Consider the following 22882-nt stretch of genomic DNA (forward strand, 5'->3'; position numbering starts at 1 on the left):
TAATAATATGCTTTGGTTTTAGAGCAATAATAAAATAAATGTTAATTAGTTAACTTAGGAAACAACATGTCTTTACAACACCATGTTTGCTATTTTGTCTCAGATAGTATAAACTAGTCTTTATGCTGCCTTTATATTTTACACTCTAAAATAATCATGGCATAATTTAAGTATTTGCATCTGTTTGATTTTATTTAAAGGGGTCATGAATTGAGAAATCAACTTTTCCTTGAGCTTTTGATATATAAGAGTCTCGACTAGTGAGCTGATGATCTGAATTAGGTGTGTTTGAGACATGGAAAACATGCAGTGTTGGGGAGGCTCCAGGAATGTGTTTGGGAACCCCTGCTATAATCAACACTTTTCACGATTAGTTAACCTTGAGAGCAGTAACAGTAAAAACATGCTAAAGGTTTGAGAGAGTAATACTTATTTTATATTGCAAAGATGTTAGCCAATCACAGCAGTGGGCGTTTACACTGAAGTCTCACAGCAGACACGCCCCTTAAAACAGAGTGTTCAAATAAGGTTAAAACCAGGGTAGGAAAAATGCCTTTTATTTCTAAATTATGACAATTTTTGATGCAAAAAGCATACTAACATTATAAGTGCACACCAGGAAACATTATAAAACAATAACACAATGCAGTTCATGACCCCTTTAAGTAATCTTATTTTAAAAATGAACTCGTTCAAAATCTTGATAATTGGATTAAAATAATTTATTTCAAATGGATGAGATATGCAATTTAAATACATAAATCCAAATATTAGGCCTACATTTTTTTTTTTTTTTTTAAATGTTAGAAAGGTCTCTCACAAAGGGAATCATTATATTTGAAACTCCCTGGAATCTAAAAGGTTGAAAACCCCTGTACTGGTTGGTATTGAAAATATGTAGGTTTTCTCATCTCTGCATGCGAGCTAATGTAATGCCAGATTAAGTGGCTACCAATCTTCTATATTAACAGAGGAGAAAGACAACCGAATTAAATCCCAATGGAAGCCTCACGGGAGTGCCTCTCAATCCTCAAATGAATCTTGCATCCTCTCTCACTCTCTCTCACTACACGTGGCATGTCATCTAATCAGAGAAGAGTGCTCAAGCGAGCCGCACCTCTCGCTGCCGTGGACTCTATGTCGTCTGTCTCCAGCAGGACTGGGGTGAACTTCACGACCACAGACAAAAAGCAAACAGCACACCCTCCTTACTAACCAGCCACGGTACCTGAAAACACACATACACACTTCACTCAAGTACGCTCGCTCCCTTTTACCCGATTAGCAAAATAAAAAGGAGCCCTTGTGTAAACAGATATTGTCTCACTCACCTTGGGACAATGAAAACAATCACTGACCAATCAGCAATAGGTGAATACATCATATTCTCAGCATAATCAGGCTCCAAAATGTTAATTAGCTCAACCAACGAAAGAGCAGGCTCTGATTTGGGCCTATTAATTCAGGACGAATTAAACGCTTCGGCAGGATTTCCAGAGCTCAGCTTCTGACACATTTTAAAGTGAGGGGTGATTGAAAAGAAGATAAACTGGGTGCTCACCGAGTCTGTCGCTGTGTGTTTTGATGCAGGAGAGCCAAATCCCATTTATTTGGCCTAATAAAGTGTTTTCTATGAAGTTAGAAACGCTTCTTCATGAGAGCCCTCTTTCTTTTCAGAGAAACAATGACTGCATCACCATACGTCAGGATTTATCAGCAATGGCTTGAGGGGCCATTCACACAGAATGCGTTTTTGTGGTTAAAACGTGAGATGCAGTCAGTGGAATGAAAAATGACAAATGAGAGGAAAGTTCGTCATTTTTGTGCTTATCTCTATTAACCTTTTGAGCGGCACGGTCCCACATATGGGATTTAGAAAGTTCAGAGACGTCACTTAACTGCCAGATTCAAACTGTGCTTTCGCGCTTTGGCTGGCGCAGAGCCAGAGACGGACGCGCTCAGCAGCGCTTGTCATTTATCCCAATTATGCAGTGTTTTCAACAACATGTTTAATTTAGGTTTCAGACATTTAAATATACATAAGTACTAGTAAAACAATACATTTAGAGTTTGTAAAGTACACACTGATGTCTATGGAAGCAGCAATAACAATCAATTCAAATATAATTTACCGATGTCTTTTATTCATATCAGATACACATAGTGTAAGTAACTATAAAGTTTACTCTATTTTTCTCCCAGATCACTGGCCACTTACATGGATTTCGGGAGAAACTGATGAATTCACGTGCTGTAAATCCGACTGACAGGACTCTCTGAACAGCTGCGCAAACAAACATCGAATTATAGATCAAAGATCATTTATAAACATTTTTAAACGACAAAACACACTCACTTACACATATTTGAGAATCGGAATATCAGATAGTTGATGACATGGTAAGCAAGTTTGTGAATATTTTGAATAAAAAAAAAAAAAAAAAACAAGGAGAAAGGAAATAAAAGCGTTACATCTGTCAAACAGTGTTATTGTGGCTGCGGTGTGACAAGCATGATGCGTTGCCATGGAAACAATAAGGGGAAACGTTCTAAAATAACGGTTGTGTAAAAAAACTCAGCTAGAATATTAATTTAAAATTTATATATAATAAATTATAATGCAAAGTGATAATATAATTGCACTTTTATTTTCCCTATTTGAAAGTTTTTAATGCCGTTATTTGATGTTATGCTTTTAAAATGTGACATTAATAAAATAAATTTTAATACATTTTAACAGTTAAACTTAAAGCCTAGTTTATTAACATTCTGTTGGGGCGATTGGGGACAGGTGGGGCTCGGAACCCTTCCCTACCTCCAAAGTGAGGAATGTGAGAAAAAGTTTGAGAAACACTGGTCTAGTGCATGTTTACATAAAAAGCAATGGAATGCAACAGAATGCAAAAACTTGTTTTGTGTAAATGGCCCCTAAGAGTGTTATATGTTTTTAAATGCAGGGGTGAATTCCCTAAATTATCATTCTCTGTCTGTGTGTGTGCGCGTGTGTTTTTGTGACATATCAGGACACAAATTTGTATAATGACATGGGTATGACATGGGTATTACAAGGAGAGGGTGACTTATGAAGACATTACCCCATGTCCCCATTTTTCAAAAGGCTTAGAAATCATACAGAATGAGTTTTTTTTTTTTTTTTTTTGAGAAAGTAAAAATGGGCACAGTTTCCTGTGATGGGTAGGTTTAGGTGTAGGGTGATAGAAAATACGGTTTGTACAGTATAAAAACCATTATGCCTATGGAATGTCCCCACAATTCACAAAAACAAACGTGTGTGTGTGTGTGTTTTGCATGGAAACATGGACAAATAGATGGGTCTGTTCGATTATACCCAGAGAAAAATTGATTATTGATATCAAATTAACAAAATTTAATAGAAAAACACTGAAGCCATTTTTCCCAGTTATTGTCACTCCCATAAATATATATTTTTTTTGTTTATTTGTTTGATTCTTTGTTTGTTTGTTTTTAACGCCATGTCAGCAGCAGGGCTATCTTCATGGCGAAAAAGAACAAACATGTCGTACAATTAACAAAATGCTATATAAGACATTTAAGGTTAACACTAGACAGAAATTCTAAAATACAATCAGGTGATACTTTTTTAAATAAATTGGTTAAACATCTCTGAATAATATTTATATATAGACATCTCTGAATCTATTTTAATTTAAAAAAAACAGTGCAGTTTAGGAAAATGTGTTTAACAAGGAAGGCATAATGGTGGTTCTTCACCTTTTAATAAATAGCCACGTGTAAGTCTTGTATGACCTACACAGCATCTAGTAAAAACAACTTGATCATAGCTAGATTTGAAATGAGTAAAAAAAAAAAAAAAAAAAGAAAACTTCTTATCCAAGTATTTATTTCATTTCCGTGGCTTTCATCCCATTCTATCTGCCACATGTTATTAATATAAGAGATTATTACTGGTCTGAGATCAGAGGGTAGAATTTGACACTGAAATATTCAAGTTGTGAGCCTCCTTTGCAGCGATATCTGCTTTCTCGTTACCAATATAACCTGGAACCCAGCAGAAAAAGATAATGAAGTTTTTCTAGTGTAAAAGATCTACTTTAGCTAATATAGTTATGGGATGATCATTCTTTACTGATTCAAGTGCCTGAAGGCAGGATTTTGAGTCGGTGAAGATTAAGAAATTACTTGTCCATTTTCTATATTTTCTACAGCTAGGAGTAAAGCACAAGCTTCAGCTGTAAAGACAGAACTCTGTCCTGGGATTCGCATGCCATGACATCAATCTCCAATTATTGCTGCAGCCTATACACGATTATCCGCTTTGTACCCATCTGTGAATAGAGGTCTATGGAGAGGAAAACAGCATTTTAACTCCAGAAATTTCTTCTGATATTCATGAGAGTGTGTTATTGTCTTTTTGTGTTGATTCAGGGATGATACAATATTTGGCCTATTCAGATCCCAGGAAGGAATAGTGCAAAAAAAGAGTCCGAGTCAAGATGAGGAGGTTCTCCAAGTAAGGTTTATCCTCCTTCCAAAAGGTCTAATATACCCAGGTCTAGCTTCATATAAATAAAGATAATCCGAGAGAAAGACTGGTAAGAAAGTTGGATTACTTTTGTTTGCTTTTAGTTTGACAGAATATTATTAAAGTCAGTTTCAGACATATGTTCTGTAGTGAAGGTTCTCTGACTTCTGTATAAAGACTATGAACAGGAGAGGTCCTAAAAGCTCCTAAGGCCAGACGTATCCCTTGATAGTATCCAGCAAACTTATGTAAGATTTCATTGCTGAGCCATATACAATGCTTCCATAATCTAAATGGGATCTGACTAGCACTTCGTAAAAGTGCAAAAGTACAGTGAAATCTGCATCCCATTTTGATTTTGCCAGTACTTTTATAATATCCAAAGTTTTAAAACTTTCCTTAACAGTTTTGACAGGTTCTCCTTCTATGGATAGTTTTGGATCAGGTTGTTGAGATTGGAGAAGGCAAAAATGCATACAAACTGTTTTATATTTAAATTTTATAAAATGTAAACCCATCTTCAATTGACTAGCCATTTAAATTTATGCACAATTGTACTCACCTTTCAATTACATTCATATATTTTCTTCCATAACAAATAGACAAATCGTCAACATATAAACTGTGAAAAATATGAGGATCTATAAAACTTAAGTATACTTTTTATTTTGATGCTGAAGAGAGTGACCAAAAGAATGCTTCATTGGGGAACCCCTACTTCCTTTCCCTTTGGTCACATCTGACATCAAGTCGGAACGTACCGACGAAATTGGGGTCTCGCCTGAGAGCCCTATCACCTTCAAGTGTAAACCAAACAAGCCAATGCACATCGGCGTGCAAGATTTGCATCGCGAGCTCTGCAATGCGCATTCAGCTTTTTGGCTTTGGAGTCGAGTGGTTCAATTGTTCCTGCTCTGCAATTCATCTGAGAGTGTTAATTCTATGATTTTTTTCTTCGGGAATACGCCTCTTCTACCAGTGTTGGTGTGACGGTGAGGCAGCGGTGATCGCGATCTCTTAGCATTTCCTGCTGTTCATGCAGCATTGAGAAAGAGCATTGTTGTGCCTTCAATGAGTTATTGCTGTTTATACAGCAGAGAAAGAGTATTGTTGCACCAGAAAAAGTATTCTCATCGCTTCATAAAATTAAGTTTGAACCACTACAGTCACGTTGACGGTTTTAACGATGTCTTTAGTACCTTTCTGTTGATTATATTGCTGTCTATAGAGTCATATACCTCTCAGATTTCATCAAAAATATCTTAATTTGTGTTCCGAAGATGAACGAAGGTCTTACAGGTGTGGAACGAAATGAGACATGGTACATGGTTGCATGGTTGGTTGTACTACAGAGGCGAAGGATTTCTCAAATTTGAAGTTAGGGAGCTTCTCAACTTCTTTGCTTGCTTCCAAATAGCTCACCTCTTTTTTTTTTTTTGGATCCAAGAAGGACAGTCTTTTGATGAAGCCTGTGCAATTACTGCATTTTGATGGTTTTGTACAAGTTTCTGCATGCCCTTCCTCTCCATGGTTACAACAAAAAGGAGATCACTTTGTAAGGGCCATAACAGTCGATGAAGACTCTAAAAGAATATATCTAACCAATTGTAATTTTTTTGGACAAACATGCATCTAGCATCTCATCATCATCTGAGTTTTGATCCAAAATTTGTTTTTTAGGCATTTGTTTGTTAGCCATGTTTATATGATTTTTTTTTTTTTTTTTGCCAAAAACTACCAAGGGCATGTCATGACCAGCCGCTTGATTGGATTGGGTCCTTCCAACCTCCCGTCTATATGAAGTCAGAGCTTACCACATCAAATATCAAATTGCAACTTACGACAAACAAGTTGCCCCATTCGTCGCCTTTTACAAACAGCAAGGGGAGTGCTAGGGACCTATTCTACCCCGGGTCACCACAGGGAGTCCCTCCCATAAATGCACAAAACCTATTTTGCTGAAAAGTGTACTGTTGGGGAAAAACTAAAAGTATTTTTAAACTACATTTTTCAGTAGCTCTTTTCAAAATAATGTAGGCTTTCTGGTAATTAGCTATTATTTCAAAAAGTATCACTGCAGCAGAACAAAATGCTCCATCGTTGGTTACATTTTGTATGAGGCTTTACACTGTGTCCTAACCTTATGCAATGCGATAAGATTCCAACGACAAGCAATTTGTCTGTCTACTTTAGAAGCGACATGACTATAAGATGTGAAATAAATCAATCAATCAATCAATCAATCAAAAATCACAACCAATCAGAAGAATGTGTGGGCGTGCACTGCACTCGCAACAAAATGGGTAAGTACATAATAAAATTCATAAATATTACAGCTTTTAACATTATTAAAATACATGAGTGAAAGAATCTTTGTCATAGAATACACATTAGTTACGTAATCAGATTGCTTTTTTCAAGTAACTAGTTAAGCAATGCATTACTTTTAAATGTAACATTGCCCATAACTGTATACTGAGTTTACAGTTTAAACGTTCTTGTTTCCTTTATTTTCAAGATATGAGGTGAATTATCTATTGTCGTTTTCACTATAAAGATCATGCCAAATTATATTCAAACTCACATTAAATTCTTTTAATATTAAATAAAGCACAAAGACAGTGCAGGCTTCTGGTTTCTACATCAGAACGCCAACTGACGCTGTTCACATGAGCAGCATGACGCATGCAGGTGATACTGACGCAGGAGCGGCCAATACTGAGTCGGCATTCTGACATAGAACCCGGAAGCCTGCACTGTCTATATACAACGTAAACAGCATAGGACAATGACGGGAGAGAAGAAATTTAAGTTATTTTTGTTTTTGCGCAAAAGTATGAATACAAAAGTATTCTCGTCGCTTCGCAACATTAAGGTTGAACCACTGTAGTCATGTGACTATTTGATGTCTTTACTACTTTTCTGGACCTTGAATGTGGTAATTATGTTGCTTTCTATGGGGGATATAAAATAAAAATAAAAAAAAATCTTGGATTTAATCAAAAATAATTTGTGTTCCGAAGATGAACGAAGGTCTTACGAGTTTGGAAAGGCATGAGGGTAATTAATGACAGAAATTTCATTTTTGGGTGAACTAACCCTTTAAGTAGCTTCAATGTACAGTAGTTAGCTACTTTTTGTTAGTAGCTTGAAGCCAAGTAATTTTTCAAAACAGTAGTTTTACTAGCTGACTACATTAAATAAGTAGCTTGTGCTTTTGAAAGCTGCAGCTTAAAAGTATCTTCCCTAGTTCTGGTGTGTGCATGACTGAAAGTGTACAAAAAGGGAACCCTTTTACAAAAGGGTAGTGGGATTATAGAACTGCACTCGATTGTGGGTCTGCGATGAAAAAAACAAAAAAAAAAGAAAGTTATTCTAGAGCTCTTTATTTCGCAACTGAAGTACATGTGCCAGGCTCGCGAGTCAGAAACGCAAACAGTAATTACACTCGAGCAGTTTGAAGCTGGAGTTGAGAGGTGCATTGTTATTTTAATGGCCCGGATGGGGAGGGCTTGAGTCGAGTGAAGGATGTGCACTTACCCGGTGTGTGTCTCGTTCACACACGTCAGGTTCTGAAAGCCCAGGGGAGGAGTGTTACACAGCAACTTCAGACCCTGAGAGCGGCAAGAGGATATTTGATCAAACTTGATGGAAAGCTTGCTAACCATCCTCCATCACAGTTCAGAGAGTCTGTTCTGCTGTCCTATATAGGCTGAGATAATGACACACTTTAGGGAAGCCTTTTAGTGTTCAAAATAGCACCCTATTAGTTCCACTATAAATCATAGACTGAAAGATGTTCAAAAATTGTGCCTAAATAAAATACTTCCAAAATAAAATGTTTCTCAAAATATGGTGACATGCAAGTAATTCTATCATGCAAGTTTCTAAATGATGCAATAAAACGTTTAAAAATGCTAGCTCCTGATTGTTTTGTTTTTGCCTCCTTTTATCTGTTTAAAATACATTTTAGTTGTACAAAGTAGAAAAAAAAAAAAAGTGTCTTTTAATCTCTATGACAGTTCAACAATTCATCACCAAAAAGTATCTAGAACAGACATATTTGAAAGGTTGTGAACATAGAAGTTGGAATAATGTGAATTTTTTGTACTGTCATTTTAATGCTTTGCTGCCATTTAGGTCAACCATAACTAACATGATCACAGCCCTTGCACCATCAGTGTTCTTAAAAGCTTTCAAACGAACGAACTACTTCTGCAATAAAGACTAATTTGTAAAAGTTTGTTGAAAAATTCTTTTCTGTGCAACAGCATAGAAAGCACTTGAAATTAAAAAGTTTCTTCCTCAACAAATTAAAACTCTTTATTTTAGTTTATTTACAGAATAAACTGAAATTTAGGTAACTATGTACTGAAAATCTTATTTGGGAAAGAGTGTTTGCATACACATACATATGTTTAAAATTTTGGGGTCAGTAAGATTTTTTTTTTTTTTTTTTTTTTTTGTGCTGTTCTTGCGCTGTTCAGCAAAGAATCCTGAAGAATCATCAATGTTTTCACAAATATATTTAGCTGTAGAACAGTTTTCAAAACTGATAATAAGAAATGTTTCTTGAACAGCAAATCAGCATATTAGAATGATTTTTGATGGATCATGTGACACTAAAGACTGGAGTAATGATGCTGAAAATTCACTTTGCCATCACCAGAATAAATTATATTTTTAAAATATATTCAAAGAGAAAACAGTTATTTAAAATTTTAATAATATTTCACATTATTACAGTTTTTGCTGTTTTTTTTTAAATCCATAAATGCAGTCTTCGTGAACAAAAGAGACTTCTTCAAAAACATTAAAAATCTTACTAACCCCAAACTTTTGATCGGTATTCAAATATGGCGAGTTTTTTTTGCCTAGTCCTAGACTTAACTGAAAGCAACTTGCACTTTATCTTAAAATATGTCAGTGCCATTGTTTTGTCTCAAGATCCACACCACTACTGTTTTTTTTTTTTTCTAAGGCACGCTTACAAAAGCTAATTAAATGTCCTAATTTAACTAAGACCTACTCCTGACTTCATTTAAGCCCTGTCTTTGAAACCAGATTGTCTCACAATGTAACTTACCCCAGGTTTCACAGACAAGACATAAGCCTAGTCCCAGACTAAAATGCATTTTTGAGCTGTCTTAACTGAAAGCAACTAGCACTGACATATAAAATATGTAAGTGCCATTGTTTTGTCTCAAGATGCACTTTTTTTTTTTTTTTTCTAAGGCACATTTATAAAAGCTACTTAAATGTCCTAATTGAACTAAGGCCTAATCCTGGCTTAAAGGTGCAATATGTAAGAAATTTGCAGTAAAATATCCAAAAACCACTAGACCAGTGTTATATATTTTGTTCACTTGAGTACTTACAATATCCCAAATGTTTACAACTATTTGTAAATCGTGAGAAAATTGCAATTTTAACCAAGGCTCCGGGACGTGTGAGGAGTCGCCTGTCAATTGCGTCATACCCGCGTTACCCTCGGTTTCCGGTTTTATTTTGTAGAAACCATGGAAACACCAAAGACGCTTTAATATTTACGTTTTAATAGACAAGGGAACAACTGTTTTGATATATTTGTAGACAGAAAACTAATTATTGTTATATAGCTCAACACGTTTAGTCTTATTGTTTAAATCTAATTTTCTTGATTTTTTGTGAGTACCATGCTTTACCATGTCTCAGAGAAAAACACTATTTTGTGAAGTAGCTAACATAGCATAATCAGATGCAGTTATATTTTTAGTAACAGTAATACAGCATTTTCTCCCTCATACAATACGTTTTAAAAGTAACTGCATGCCATTTATCAACACAGCCCATCCAGCATTTAATATGATATTCTAAAATCAATCTATCTTACTGCAGTGTGTAACAAGTGTCTCACAGCAGCCACCGAGCGAACGCTCAGAGTAACGTTATAACATTTTCAACACACTCAAATGTATCTAATATAATAAACAGAGCTGCGTTACCTCATACTCATGACCTGAAAAGCGGAAGCGGCGCCGGCGACTGTGGCATAAAAAAAAAGTTTCACAACACTCGGTCCTGCTCTGCTTCATACTACAGTAACGTTAATAATTGCATCCATGAACATGATTTCTTCCCGAGTCCTAACCCAATTGTTTTCCACCGCCTGTGAGGTATAGACCACATGTCCCAAGATTCCGCGCTCAAACTTGGCGTCATCAAGCTACGCCTTTGTTTTGAATAGGCCTCTAGCGACTTCTAGCGGACAGAAAATTCTACATATTGCACCTTTAATCTTAAGCTTGTCTGTGAAACCAGGCCTTTATTTCTTATTTTAAACTTTGTTGCAAATATATATGTATTTTTGTTTACTTCAAGACATAAACAGGCATCCATAGAAAAGAGATACATCCTGCTAATCATCTCCTTTTGCACTCTACAGAATGACATGACTGTGAGTAAATATCTATTCCTTAAAGGCACTGATTGTCAGTAATTATCTCAGCAAAACTAGAGGGGGGCAAATGCAGACAACTCATAAGTAAAATTATGGTGGCTGCTACATCCCTAGTTCTGTACAGATTTATTTGACAGGGCTGTTAAATAAAATCCATGCATGCTTTTTAAATGACTTTTAATATAAACACCAGATAGCTCAAATATGATTTATCTGGCTGGCTGGTCTGAGATTAATAGATTAGTCCAGGAGAGGTTCGATCCAATAGCCCTCTGATTACTGCTCCATTAGCCTCACATCCCAGCTCTCAGCACGATGTGCCCACTGGGACCAGTGCTGCTGGAAACAAGCTTAGTCATCTGCAGTTTTCTGAAAAGCCCTTCATAGCATGTGGGGAACTATGCTCTTGAGTGTTCATTATTTTTCTCTCCACTACTAATCCCTTTTTTCCTCGCTATTCCTACCGTAAGTAACACGTTTGCTGGCGCTCTGAAATCCCTTTGATCGTCCCTCATGATATGGGTTTGTGAAAGCAGTGTCTGAGGTTTTCAGGTGAGCCTAAATCTGTGTACTTCCCCATCTGCCTCTGGCTGTTTGTCCTTTTATTATGTTCAAATAATCCTTTCATCCCTCACGTTTTCTCACCAGACTCTCTGGGGTGCATTGGTGACAGCACTGTCCAACCAGCGGCCTGAACCTGCCCAGGAAAGGAGCCACGCTTTTCAACTTTCTCCTGATTTTCACACTCCATGACAGCTACCAAAAGGAGAAACACACACAGAAACATATAAAAGGGTTTGCCAGAAAACACAAAGAAAGGAATAAACTGAGGATTTGAAACCGGCACTGAGCGTGATAAAAGTGTCAGCACTTTCCACATATTTCAAGCGGAGATAAGAAACAATGATGTAGCCAATAGCGCTGCCCTTGTTCTCTGCGCCGGGATGCAACATGTTCCAATTTTATCGTTTCTATGATCACTTCATTTGTTTCACATTTTCCAACATCAAAGTGAGACGAATCAATGTTTGAATGCAAACAGAGGAAAGGAATATAAAATCTATTCATGAGTAGTTACTACAGCTGTGTCGCAATTGATGGAACAATTGAACCGCAATCAATTTGGGCCTTTGTGACAGAGTGCCGTCCCCTAAAAGATTTCCACTGAAGATGACATCAATTTAAATTGGTACTAATAATAACATTTTAGCACAGATGGATAAGAGACATGGCTGAAGACAGTAGGACTGATTTATCATCAATCAAAGCTGTATCAACAACAGACGCCATTACAAAGTCTCTAATCATCTGTGTGGGAAATATCACTTACAGCAATCAATTATTAAATAAGACTGCATAATGGATAGGGGGCTCCAGCACCCAGGTTAATTCTTTTAATCGCCTTTTCAACTGAAAATGATCTCTGCTGGTAATGTTTCATTAGCTTGGGCTCACCATAGTGTCTGTCTTTGGAGTGATAAAAGGAAGAGAATATAGTCTGACATTCAGAAGAATTGCATTAGGCTGTAATGTTTTATTAAAATTTACTTCAGCTCAAATTTCAGATCAGATAAGAATCAAAGGCTTTGGCTTTAAGAGTAAAAGAGAAATATTTTACAGATAATATATATACAGTATAAATTAGAAAGCAAATCATTCAAAGTCACTAAATATTTAAATGACTGAATGAGGAAAAAAAAAAAAAAAGGTTTTGTTCACACTGTATGGGAATCTAATTCTTAAATTTGCTTTCTCAGATCAACTTTTAAAACTGCAAGGAATCACTTTTGCTATCAGGGGTGTATTTCAGAAAGGACGTTCAACAAACACCGAGTTAAAATTTGAACTCTTGAGTTGACTTACCCTGAGATGGGAAATTCTGACGTAGCGTAAGCTTTTTGAACTGCAAGAGTTTTACACTTTTTGTATCTTTCTTCAAACACTGTTCTAAAGAATCCTTTCTGCAAAAGTCTGCAAGGCTCTGAACCCACTTGCATTACCTAGAATTGTCATGTCTCGGTGCAGAAAATGTTCTCTCCAACCTAACAGACTCAGGGGAAAAAAAAGGGGAAAATTGCTTGTTGAACCCTTGCTCAGAAAACTGTGTGCATTTCTGAGTAATTCAATAATTTGGTGGAGCTATTACTTGTACAACTATATTCTAATTTGACAAGATTTCAACCAGGTGAGTACATGTATATTTTGCATCAATTATATATATAAAAACAAAACAAACAAACAACAAAAAAAAAAAAAACGATATAACGATCCCACAAAGGTTCCAGATGATTGACTCATGACAGCGCGTGTGTGTGAGCTTTTTGGCTGTGTGCACGCATTCATTAACGGCGGCAAGAGTTACCTTACGTTTACCTGGTGCTGTGCTTTGAATCTGATTATGATAATCACCATCATTACAAACACAGATAACATTTTTCAATCTGATACAGCAACGCTAATGAACCAATCAAAAATGGAATACATTTCAGTTCATTTTCATCAGCGTTTGAGGGGAAGCAGCTTCTGAGAAATTTATCAAAGAGCTTTTTGACTTTGTTCACACTGCATCCAATTTAAGCTTGTTTTCAAACAATTTTGCAAGTGATGAAATCAGATTTTTTCATTTAGACAGTCATCATCTATAGAGGTTGCCATAGTAATAAAGTAATAAGCCCATCTAAAAGCTTTTGTCATCTTCGGTGTTCTTTTTATTGTCAACATTAGTATAATCATCAAGGACGTATGTCATGTGCATTCTTACATTTTTCCTAATTTATAACACAGTGCTTATAGTTGGGGACACATAATATAGTATTCAGCAATATTATTGATTTGACTGTATTGACACTATTGGATGACGTCACTGTTTTCAACAGAGCTGCTTTATAGTTGAATTGAATTTATTCCATATTTGATTATCTTTACACAGTTATTGAACAGAACTGAATCTGACAGTGTGAACTGAAGTTGCTTTACAGCAGAATTGAATTCTGTTAGCACCAGTGATCATTATCTTTCTGTTTATCACTGTAAAGCTGCTTTGAAACAATCTGTATAGTTTAAAGCACAATATAAATAAAGGTGACTTGACAGTAGCTCATTATTTGTGTTATAAATCCAACCTGCCCTAGAATAAAGGACTACTAGATGATCAAAGACCCAATAAAGAACCCTCAAGTGGACTGAATCATAGATAATCTACATATGAGCACTGTTCAGGTGAACTCAAAGTCAGCAGCTCTTCAGGGCTAAACCAACACTGCCAACAACAGCTGGGAGAAGATGGGATGGCGTTTAGACTAATCGTCTGCAGCTGGTCTGGGTTATGAATTTAATTATCTTCTAGAAAGTAGGTGGATTTGCAGATAGGAGGGATGAGTGAAAATGTGAAAGTCCTTTATCGTTTATAGATATTATGGCTTCTTTGTTGAGTATACTGTGCACTGACCAGGCAATATTAACACTGGATACATTAAATTGACCAAAAGTAAGACAGTAAAGACATTTATAATGTTACAAAAGATTTCTATTTCAAATAAATGCTTTTGAACTTTACATTAATCGAAGAATCCTGAAAAAAGAGGCTTTATTTAAAAAACCTAAAAAAAAACCTAAAAAAAAACCTAAAAAAAAAAAAACATACCAACCAAAACGTTTGAACGGTAGTGAGTGTATACACACATACACGCACATATTTACATATACATATATTCCCAAGTGTGCAGAGGCTTAAAGGGATAGTTCACAAAAGAAGATACTTTGAAAAATGTCAGTTGCTGGTCCCCATTGACTTCCATAGTATGGAAAAAAAAAAAAAAATACTATGGAAGTCAATGGGGTCCATTAACTGTTTGGTTAACAACATTCTTTAAAATATCTTTTTTTTTGTGTGTTCAACAGAAGAAAGAAATTCATACAAGTTTGTAACAACTTGAGGGTGAGTAAATGATGACAATTTAAATTTTTGGGTGATCTATCCCTTTAAGTTGCCACTGCATGGGAGACAATACATTAAAGGGATAGTTCACCCAAAAATGAAAATTCTGTCATCATTTACACACTCTCAGGTTGTTTCAAACCTATATAAATTTTTTTGTTATGTTGAACACAAAGGAAGATATTTTAAAGAATGTGGGGAAATGAACAATTCTGGGGAACCATTGACTTCCATAGTATTTTTATTTTTTTTTTTTACTACTATGGAAGTCAATGGTGCCCCAAAGCGGCCTGGTTACAAACGCTCTTCAAAATATCTTCCTTTGTGTTCAACAGAACAAAGACATTTTTACAGGTTTAGAACTTGAGGGTGAGTAAATGATGACAGAATTTAAATTTTTGGGTGAACTATCCCTTTAATGGCATTGTGTGAAGAAAAAAAAAAAGAGATTTCCAAAGAGATGAAAAGTACACAAAGATTCAGCTGAATGTAAGGAACAGCCGAGATAAAGTAACTTTTAACTTCCCCTCTTAGCCTGAAGTTAATTTAATCTACTGTAAATGTTCTGCAATCTTATAACATAACCCCATATATAACAGTGAGATGTGTCATATGAAATGATAAGTCTTACCGCAGGGCGTTTGGGCTGGAAAGAAATGGCAGTTTCACTGGAAGGATTTTCGCTGACTGGCTCCATGATTCTTCGAACCAAACTGCTACCTTACCATCAGAAGAAATCCTGAAGAGATAAAATGATAGATCATTAAAAATGCATACCGTTTTATCAAGAGGTGAGTTTCAGTAGCTCTGACACTTAAACAAAGACACACTTGCCGCAACCAGTAGGAAGAGGCAATGCACATCTTTAAATGAGAAAGAAAACAATGCAAAAGACCATACTCCTTTTATATTTGAGTGTTTTTTGTCCTTTTAAAGGGATAGTTCACCCAAAAATTAAAATTATCCCATAATTTACTCACCCTCAAGCCATCCTAGGTGTATTCTTTCAGATGAACACAATCAGAGTTATATTTAAAAATATCCTTAGTCCTCCAAGGTTTATAATGGTTGTGAATAGCCCAGATTTTGAAGACAAAAAAAAAAAAAAAAAAAAATGCATCCATTCATAAAAAAAATGAATCCATATGACTCCAGGGGGTTAATAAAGGCCTTCTGAAGCTAATTTCTGAAGCTAATATTTTAAACTTTATAAAGTAAAATAACAAGCTTCGGGTGCAACAGCCATAAGCATTCAATGTACTCGTTCTACACAATGACATGACGTACTACGCGTTATAGCATAACTTGTACACTATGTCACGTCGCGGAAGTTAATGCTTTTTGGACGTACATCGGATGCGTATGGCTGTCGCACTGGAAGCTCATTATTTTACTTTATAACTTGTTAAATAAGGATATTTGCCTTACACAAATGCATGGATTCACTTCAGAAGACCTTTATTAACCCCTGGAGTCATATGGATTCATTTTTTTATGGATAGATGCATTTTTTTGCCTTCAAAATCTGGGCAGCCATTCGCAACCATTATAAACCTTGGAGGACTAAGGATATTTTTAAATATATCTCCGATTGTGTTCGTCTGAAAGAAGATAATCATATACACCTATGACTTGAGGGTGAGTAAATCATGGAATAATTTTCATTTTTGGGTGAACTATCCCTTTAAAGCATAGTAGCTGTGGTCACTATATAAGAGCTTTGCGAAATCATATGGGTTTGGATTGTTTGGAGTAAATAATGATAACTTTCATTATTGGATGACCTCTATTACTGTATCTGAAAAAGATGAAGCTTAACATCAGTTCTGTTGACTGCAAAATTACTGATGACATCTAACTGCTGACCAAACATAAAACACAACAGGAAATGTAATATTTAATTCACGGTGATTACAATTTTTTTTATTTACATAGCAGCATCTATTTCATGAAATGTTTCCTTCTAGAACATTAAGGGAACACATGTTGGAAGTTTTCAACACTGCGTCTTCATAAATATTGAAATCCAATGAGCTTTCCTCTCTCCAATAATAACAGAACAAGCATAAACAAGACCAGGCCTAAAATCTCATTCTCCCCAGCACCCTCAAAAACTTCATTATCCCTATCTCTTTCCAAAGCAGAGTGTGTTCTGGCAAAATATTCGGGCCTGCTCGCTGTTCATCAAACCTTGCCCCTGTAGCTACAATTATTTCATGTCCAACCATCTCCATATCTCTAGTTAGTCCTGTTTTCATTTCTTACTCCTTTTCTCCACATCCGCCTCTGCGTTACCGAAATGGACGCAACTATGCTGGTTTAATTTTGGGCATTGTTGCATTACGAAACGTGTCAGAAAGCATAACTCAAAACAAGGAGTGCTATAACAAGCATTAGTGTAAACTGTATTTATGGCCAGTTTATATGTTTTCCAAACCTGCATGACTTTTTTTTTCTTTCTGTGGAACATTAAGATACTTTGTTTTTTTTTGCTTTTTTGGCCATTCAAGGGTCACCAAAACGGTTTCTTCACACCATTGTTCAAAATACCTTCTGGAACGACATGAGAGTGAGTAAATGATGACAGAATCTTCTATTCTGGATGAACTATCCTTTTAAAGTCAACGTTTATAGCTAGCCACCTGAATAATAACAAATCCACTTTAATGGCACAGACATTTGAAGCTAACTATCACCCCACTGAGTACTAAAGTTTGTTTCCGCCACAGCAACAGAAGAGTGCACTTTTAAGTATGTTCAAGGGACCTGGCATCTGCATACTAAAATGTTTCTGGCCTTGTTTCTTTCTCATTATTCAATTTTCATTAAAAACCAACCAAGGGAGGAACAACACTGCCAAAAAAAAAACCTTCAGGAACCTGATTTGAAAATTATGCACTGATATGGACAAAAAAGTCTGTGGGTCATTGCTGTAATGCAGTACCTTTTGAACTCGGTGGCTGTTCAGTTGTGTTTTTCACATTCCATTTAATTAGTAGCACTCATTTCACTACTAATGAGCACTTTGTATGCAGCAGAAATACATTTACTAATGATGACACTTTATAAGTTCACAAGAACACATATTGAAAAACTACTGAATCTATATAAAGCTACATAAACCTTACAACTAACTGGGGGTGTAAAAATATATCATTATATCGATATATTGCAATATAAAAATGTGACGATATGTTTTGGTGATGTAAACAATATGATTCACAACAGAGAATTAGTTCTATCCAAGACTCACTGTATTTATAAGGCATAATTCACCAAAAATGTAAATTCTGTCATCATATACTCACCTTCATGTCATTTCAAACCTATAAAATTTTCGTTCATCTTCCAAACACAAATGAATATATTTTTTATGAAACCTGAGCGATTTCTGGCACTTTATTTAAAGTCAATTTCCCTAAAGCTTAAAAATAGTCAGTCGAGCGGTCTAATCCGATCAGGAACAGACTTACAACGCACATACTGCAGTAAACATGGAACTTCAGAACAACTTGAGAGTGAGTAAATGGAATTTAATTTTTGGATTAACTAACCCTTTAAAGTTTGGGAATAGTCATTTTGACATGCTTTCCAATTATAACTGTGATAATTTGTACTGATCATCTGTAGCTCATACGCGCTGGAGCGGCTCTCCTCACAGTGAAAGCGCAAACATCATTTTAATCACCATATCGCATTTAGGTTTAGTAGTATGATAATCAAAAGTGTTTTAGATGGATTATTCTTACCATGTAAGTGCATTAATACAGGGAAAGACAGGAAATAGTGAGCACATGGCTGTGTAAGAGATTCAACGAATGTCTGCATTGAAAGCGCGAGTGTACGGCGTGAGAAAAAAAATGAATGTTCACAGTGGCAGTACTACATTACAATACTATATATAGCTAATGTTGAATATAATGTATAATAATACAATGGGGGAATATCTGTAGGTCCTGACAATGGCAAATGTGAAAAGTGAAAAGGGGCCTACATTATTTATATGTAGTCAGTGAGAGAGTGCAAGCATGTGTGTCTAACATTCTGTATTTTCAGCTTCAGAATCATGAATATCTTTATTCTGGTATTGCCCAGTGCACTGGGGACCAGGACCAAGTTCAAGTCTACCACCCCAAGTGCATACCAAATGTAGCATTTTAATCGACAGTTAATTTTTTTGTTAAAGGGATAGTTCACCCAAAAATGAAAATTTGATGTTTATCTGCATCCAAGATGTAGGTGACTTTGTTTCTTCAGTAGAACACAAATTATGATTTTTAACTCCAACCGTTGCAGTCTGTCAGTCGTATAATGCATGTCAATGGTAACAAAATCTATGAGTAAAAAAAACATGCACAGACAAATCCAAATTAAACCCTGCTGCTCGTGACGACACATTGATGTCCTAAGACACAAAACGATCGGTTTGTGCAAGAAACCGAACAGTATTTATATCATTTTTTACCTCTAATACACCATTATGTCCAACTGCCTTGAGCACGCGCACGGCATCCAGTGATCCAGTGATCTCTCGCAAGTATACATCGCTCATTGTTTACACAGTGCACAAACATTGTAGGTACGACGGCTAATCAAAATGGTACTTACTTGCGCTTATCCGGATTGTTCAAACCAACTTAAAACTAAAAGAATATGTTCTCTCACGCGAACTCATTCGGGAGTGGTGACTTTCCACGTATTCCCAACTTCTGAGCCTGCTCGCCTGAAGTTATGGTTGATTGCTCTTTGGCTGGATATCAACACACCCATTAACGTACTAAAGTTGTTGAGGGTCTGCAGTGATCATTTTTCCCCTGATGATTTTACATACCCAGGAGAGGATCACGTACGACTTAAACCATCAGCTGTGCCTATGGTTTTTCCACATCCAACTGAGGTATGTGAACAAGATCTTTGTATGTGTCCTTTTTATTTGTAAAGCTGCCCTTACGAAAAGTAACAAAATAAATGAAGTTTTGATGTAATAAAACCATGTGCCGTGCGCGTGCTCAAGGCAGTTGGACATAGTGGTGTATTAGAGGTAAAAAATTATATAAATACTGTTCGGTTTCTCGCACAAACTGATCGTTTCGTGTCTTAGGACATCAATGTGTCGTCACGAGCCGCAGTGTTTAAGTTGGATTTGTCTGCATGTTTTTTTTTACTCTCATAGATTTTGTTACCATTGCCATGCATTATACGACTGACAGACTGCAATGGTTGGAGTTAAAAATCATCATTTGTGTTCTACTGAAGAAACAAAGTCACCTACATCTTGGATGCCCTGGGGGTAAGCAGATAAACATCAAATTTTCATTTTTGGGTGAACTATCCCTTTAACTTTTTACAATATAAGTAATAATAATAATAATAATAATAATAATAAACTCTTCTTTATTTTGGCTTAAAATTTTGGAATATATTAGTATCGTATCATGAGTTCAGTATGGTGATTTGTATTGAATCGTGACGAGTGTATCTTTACACCCATACTAACAACTGTGTAGAATTTAAATTCATTAATTCTATGGGTATCATATCGATTTCCTTTAATCATCTTTTGAAATTCAGATTTGCGCAAAATTATTTATCAGGACAGAATAGTTTAATGTAAAACATCACTTCACAAAATGTCTCAAATGCATCACTGAGACTTACTGATAACTGTGCTTTAGTTTAGGATAATTATCCTTCCTGGATGATGCTCTAATTTACTCGCTCTCATGTTGTTCCAAATTCAAAGACTTTCTTTCTCACATGGAAAACGAAAGATGAAAATCTTAGTCACTACTCACTTTCATAACTTTTCAAAAAATGATTGTGGTGACTGAGAAGTTCCACAGAGGAAAGTCTTACAGGTTTGGAAAAACATGAGGGTGAGCAATTGAGTAAATGACAGAATTGTTATCTATGGGTGTTGGTGCTGCAACAATGTAAAATATGTGAAAAGTAATGTGTTTTGAAAATTTAAGCATGAAAGCCTATTCTTGTAGACCCAAAAACAAAATTAAAACGGCCTCTTAAAAGATTAAGAAGGCACATGAGTTTAAAAATAATAATAAAGATGTAAATAATTTGTAATAAACACAGCATTATTACTTAAAAATAATAACTGTCAATTTTGATTTCATGGTGACTTTAATATTTGACATGAAAACGTACTACATGACAGTAATGACCCGCGTCTTTTTAGTTTACCACGCAAGTGGCGTGACTCACCAAACCCGCATCACTCACGAGACTGATGAGCCGCGAGCACCTGAAGCTCGTGAGTCAGCTCTGCTTCACGCGCACAGATCATCAACGCGCATGCGCTCAATCAAAACACAGCAGCAACACGTGCAGCTCTTTTCTTTTTGATCTCTGACTCACATTTAAAAACTGCCGTGTGTCATTATAATTTTATTTATAAAATGAACAATATAATATAGATTATTTACTCACCCGGCCCCAAGAGTTCCATATGGAAGTGTATTAAGAAAAACATTCAGGGCACGAAGCTTACAAAAGCTGTCTGATTCTTTGACGGACAAAAGTAGAACAGCTCAAGGGTACGAACTCCTTTAAAATGTGGTTATCCATTATGCAGAAATAGGGCTAAGAGAAAAACAACAATCACTTCCCAATCGACCCACGCGCATTTAATAATATAAAAAGGCCTCAGCATTAATATGGGAAGAAATCACGCAAAACGAGGCTTGATCACCCGGTGCTTGTTAAAGTTCAGCAAAATCACCCAATATTTCACACTGCTCATATTAAAAGAGTTAAGCTACAAAATAAAATCGGTATTTCGAAGAAGTAAAGAAAGAATGACTGACATGCATCACTCACCTGCAGCAATTAAACTTGCTGTTACTTATGCAGCTCATCCGTTCATCGCCCCCTACAGGTGAGGACGTAAAAGTTCACGATTATTCTGCATTCATTATTATATTATATTATATTATATTATATTATATTATATTATATTATATTATATTATATTGCTGAGTTATAGGATTGATAAAAGAATAAATTATATTACATTTGATTTAAAATGCTGTTTATTATTTGCTTCAGTTGTTAACCAGCATCTGCATTATTTTTCTGCAGTCAGTCTCACACCTAACTTTAGGTCCACCGTGACCTTCAGTAGCCTATTCAGCGTTTCTATTATTCTCTTATTTCCTTTATTTTGACAAGCCCCAAAACTTCTTCACTCCCTGCTGTATTGTCTTCTTTTTATTTATTTTATTTTTTGACATTTTTGATTTGCCCTGCCTCTTGTCTTATTTATTTGAACAGGTTTATGCTGGTACAGACGTCCGGATGTTGAATAAGTCATCATGTTTGCCTACCTCTCCAGGAAATTGTAAAAAGTTCCCTTTTTGCTCAAAGGACCTCTTGAAGCCCAGGTCTCCATTTTATAACCTTTGTTCTGGCTTGGAAAACGTTTGTAAGGTTACCGTCACTTCATCTCACAACAATCCAACTGGTAATTTCATTATAATACTTTTAAAATGAAATCATTTTGAAAGGTTTTTGGATATGTTTGATTTCACGTCATGCAGATATCACCACGTCTTTTTCTTCTTTTGATACAGTGCCATCCTTTGGCATAAGATAATGTGACCTGATACATAAAAGGCCAGCTGCCTAGGTAATAAGAGATGCTCGCTGATTGCATTAGCAAACACTGTTTCATTTCAGTCCAAAAGCACAAACTCCATCGTAGTGGATTTATTATTACAGGCAAAACATGAATAAGTTGATGTAATAAGGGATTAGACCTGGTGATTTTTTCAAAAAGACTTTAAGATCTCCTGACATAACATAATTGAAATAAGATTTACATAAATCCTACAGATTTTAAAAGAATCTTGGCAGTTATAAAACAAAGACAGACAACAAAGGGGTTACATAACAGCACTAATACAGATTTGTCAAAAATGAATAATAATGGATTTTCAAAAATATTTTCAGCAGATAAAGATACTGA

General features: G+C 35.7%; 1 protein-coding gene across 3 annotated transcripts in view; it reads right to left on the reverse strand.

The window, feature by feature from the left end:
- The window catches only part of gpat2 (glycerol-3-phosphate acyltransferase 2, mitochondrial), a 61340-nt gene extending 39550 nt beyond the window's left edge, over window positions 1-21790 (reverse strand). Inside the window, exons 1-5 of one of the 3 annotated variants that reach the window (XM_051903974.1) lie at window positions 21736-21790; window positions 15533-15640; window positions 11610-11720; window positions 8066-8139; window positions 1118-1228 (exon numbers count right to left, since the gene is read on the reverse strand). In XM_051903974.1, coding sequence (XP_051759934.1) covers window positions 1118-1228; window positions 8066-8139; window positions 11610-11720; window positions 15533-15598 — 362 coding nt within the window. In that variant the 5' untranslated portion in view covers window positions 15599-15640; window positions 21736-21790. The other 2 variants (XM_051903973.1, XM_051903975.1) reach the window with 2 other exon arrangements.
- Window positions 21791-22882: the final 1092 nt, after the last annotated feature.

This window comes from Ctenopharyngodon idella, chromosome 8 (genome assembly GCF_019924925.1).
Source record: "Ctenopharyngodon idella isolate HZGC_01 chromosome 8, HZGC01, whole genome shotgun sequence".
In the NCBI taxonomy this organism is placed as follows: Eukaryota; Metazoa; Chordata; class Actinopteri; order Cypriniformes; family Xenocyprididae; genus Ctenopharyngodon; species Ctenopharyngodon idella.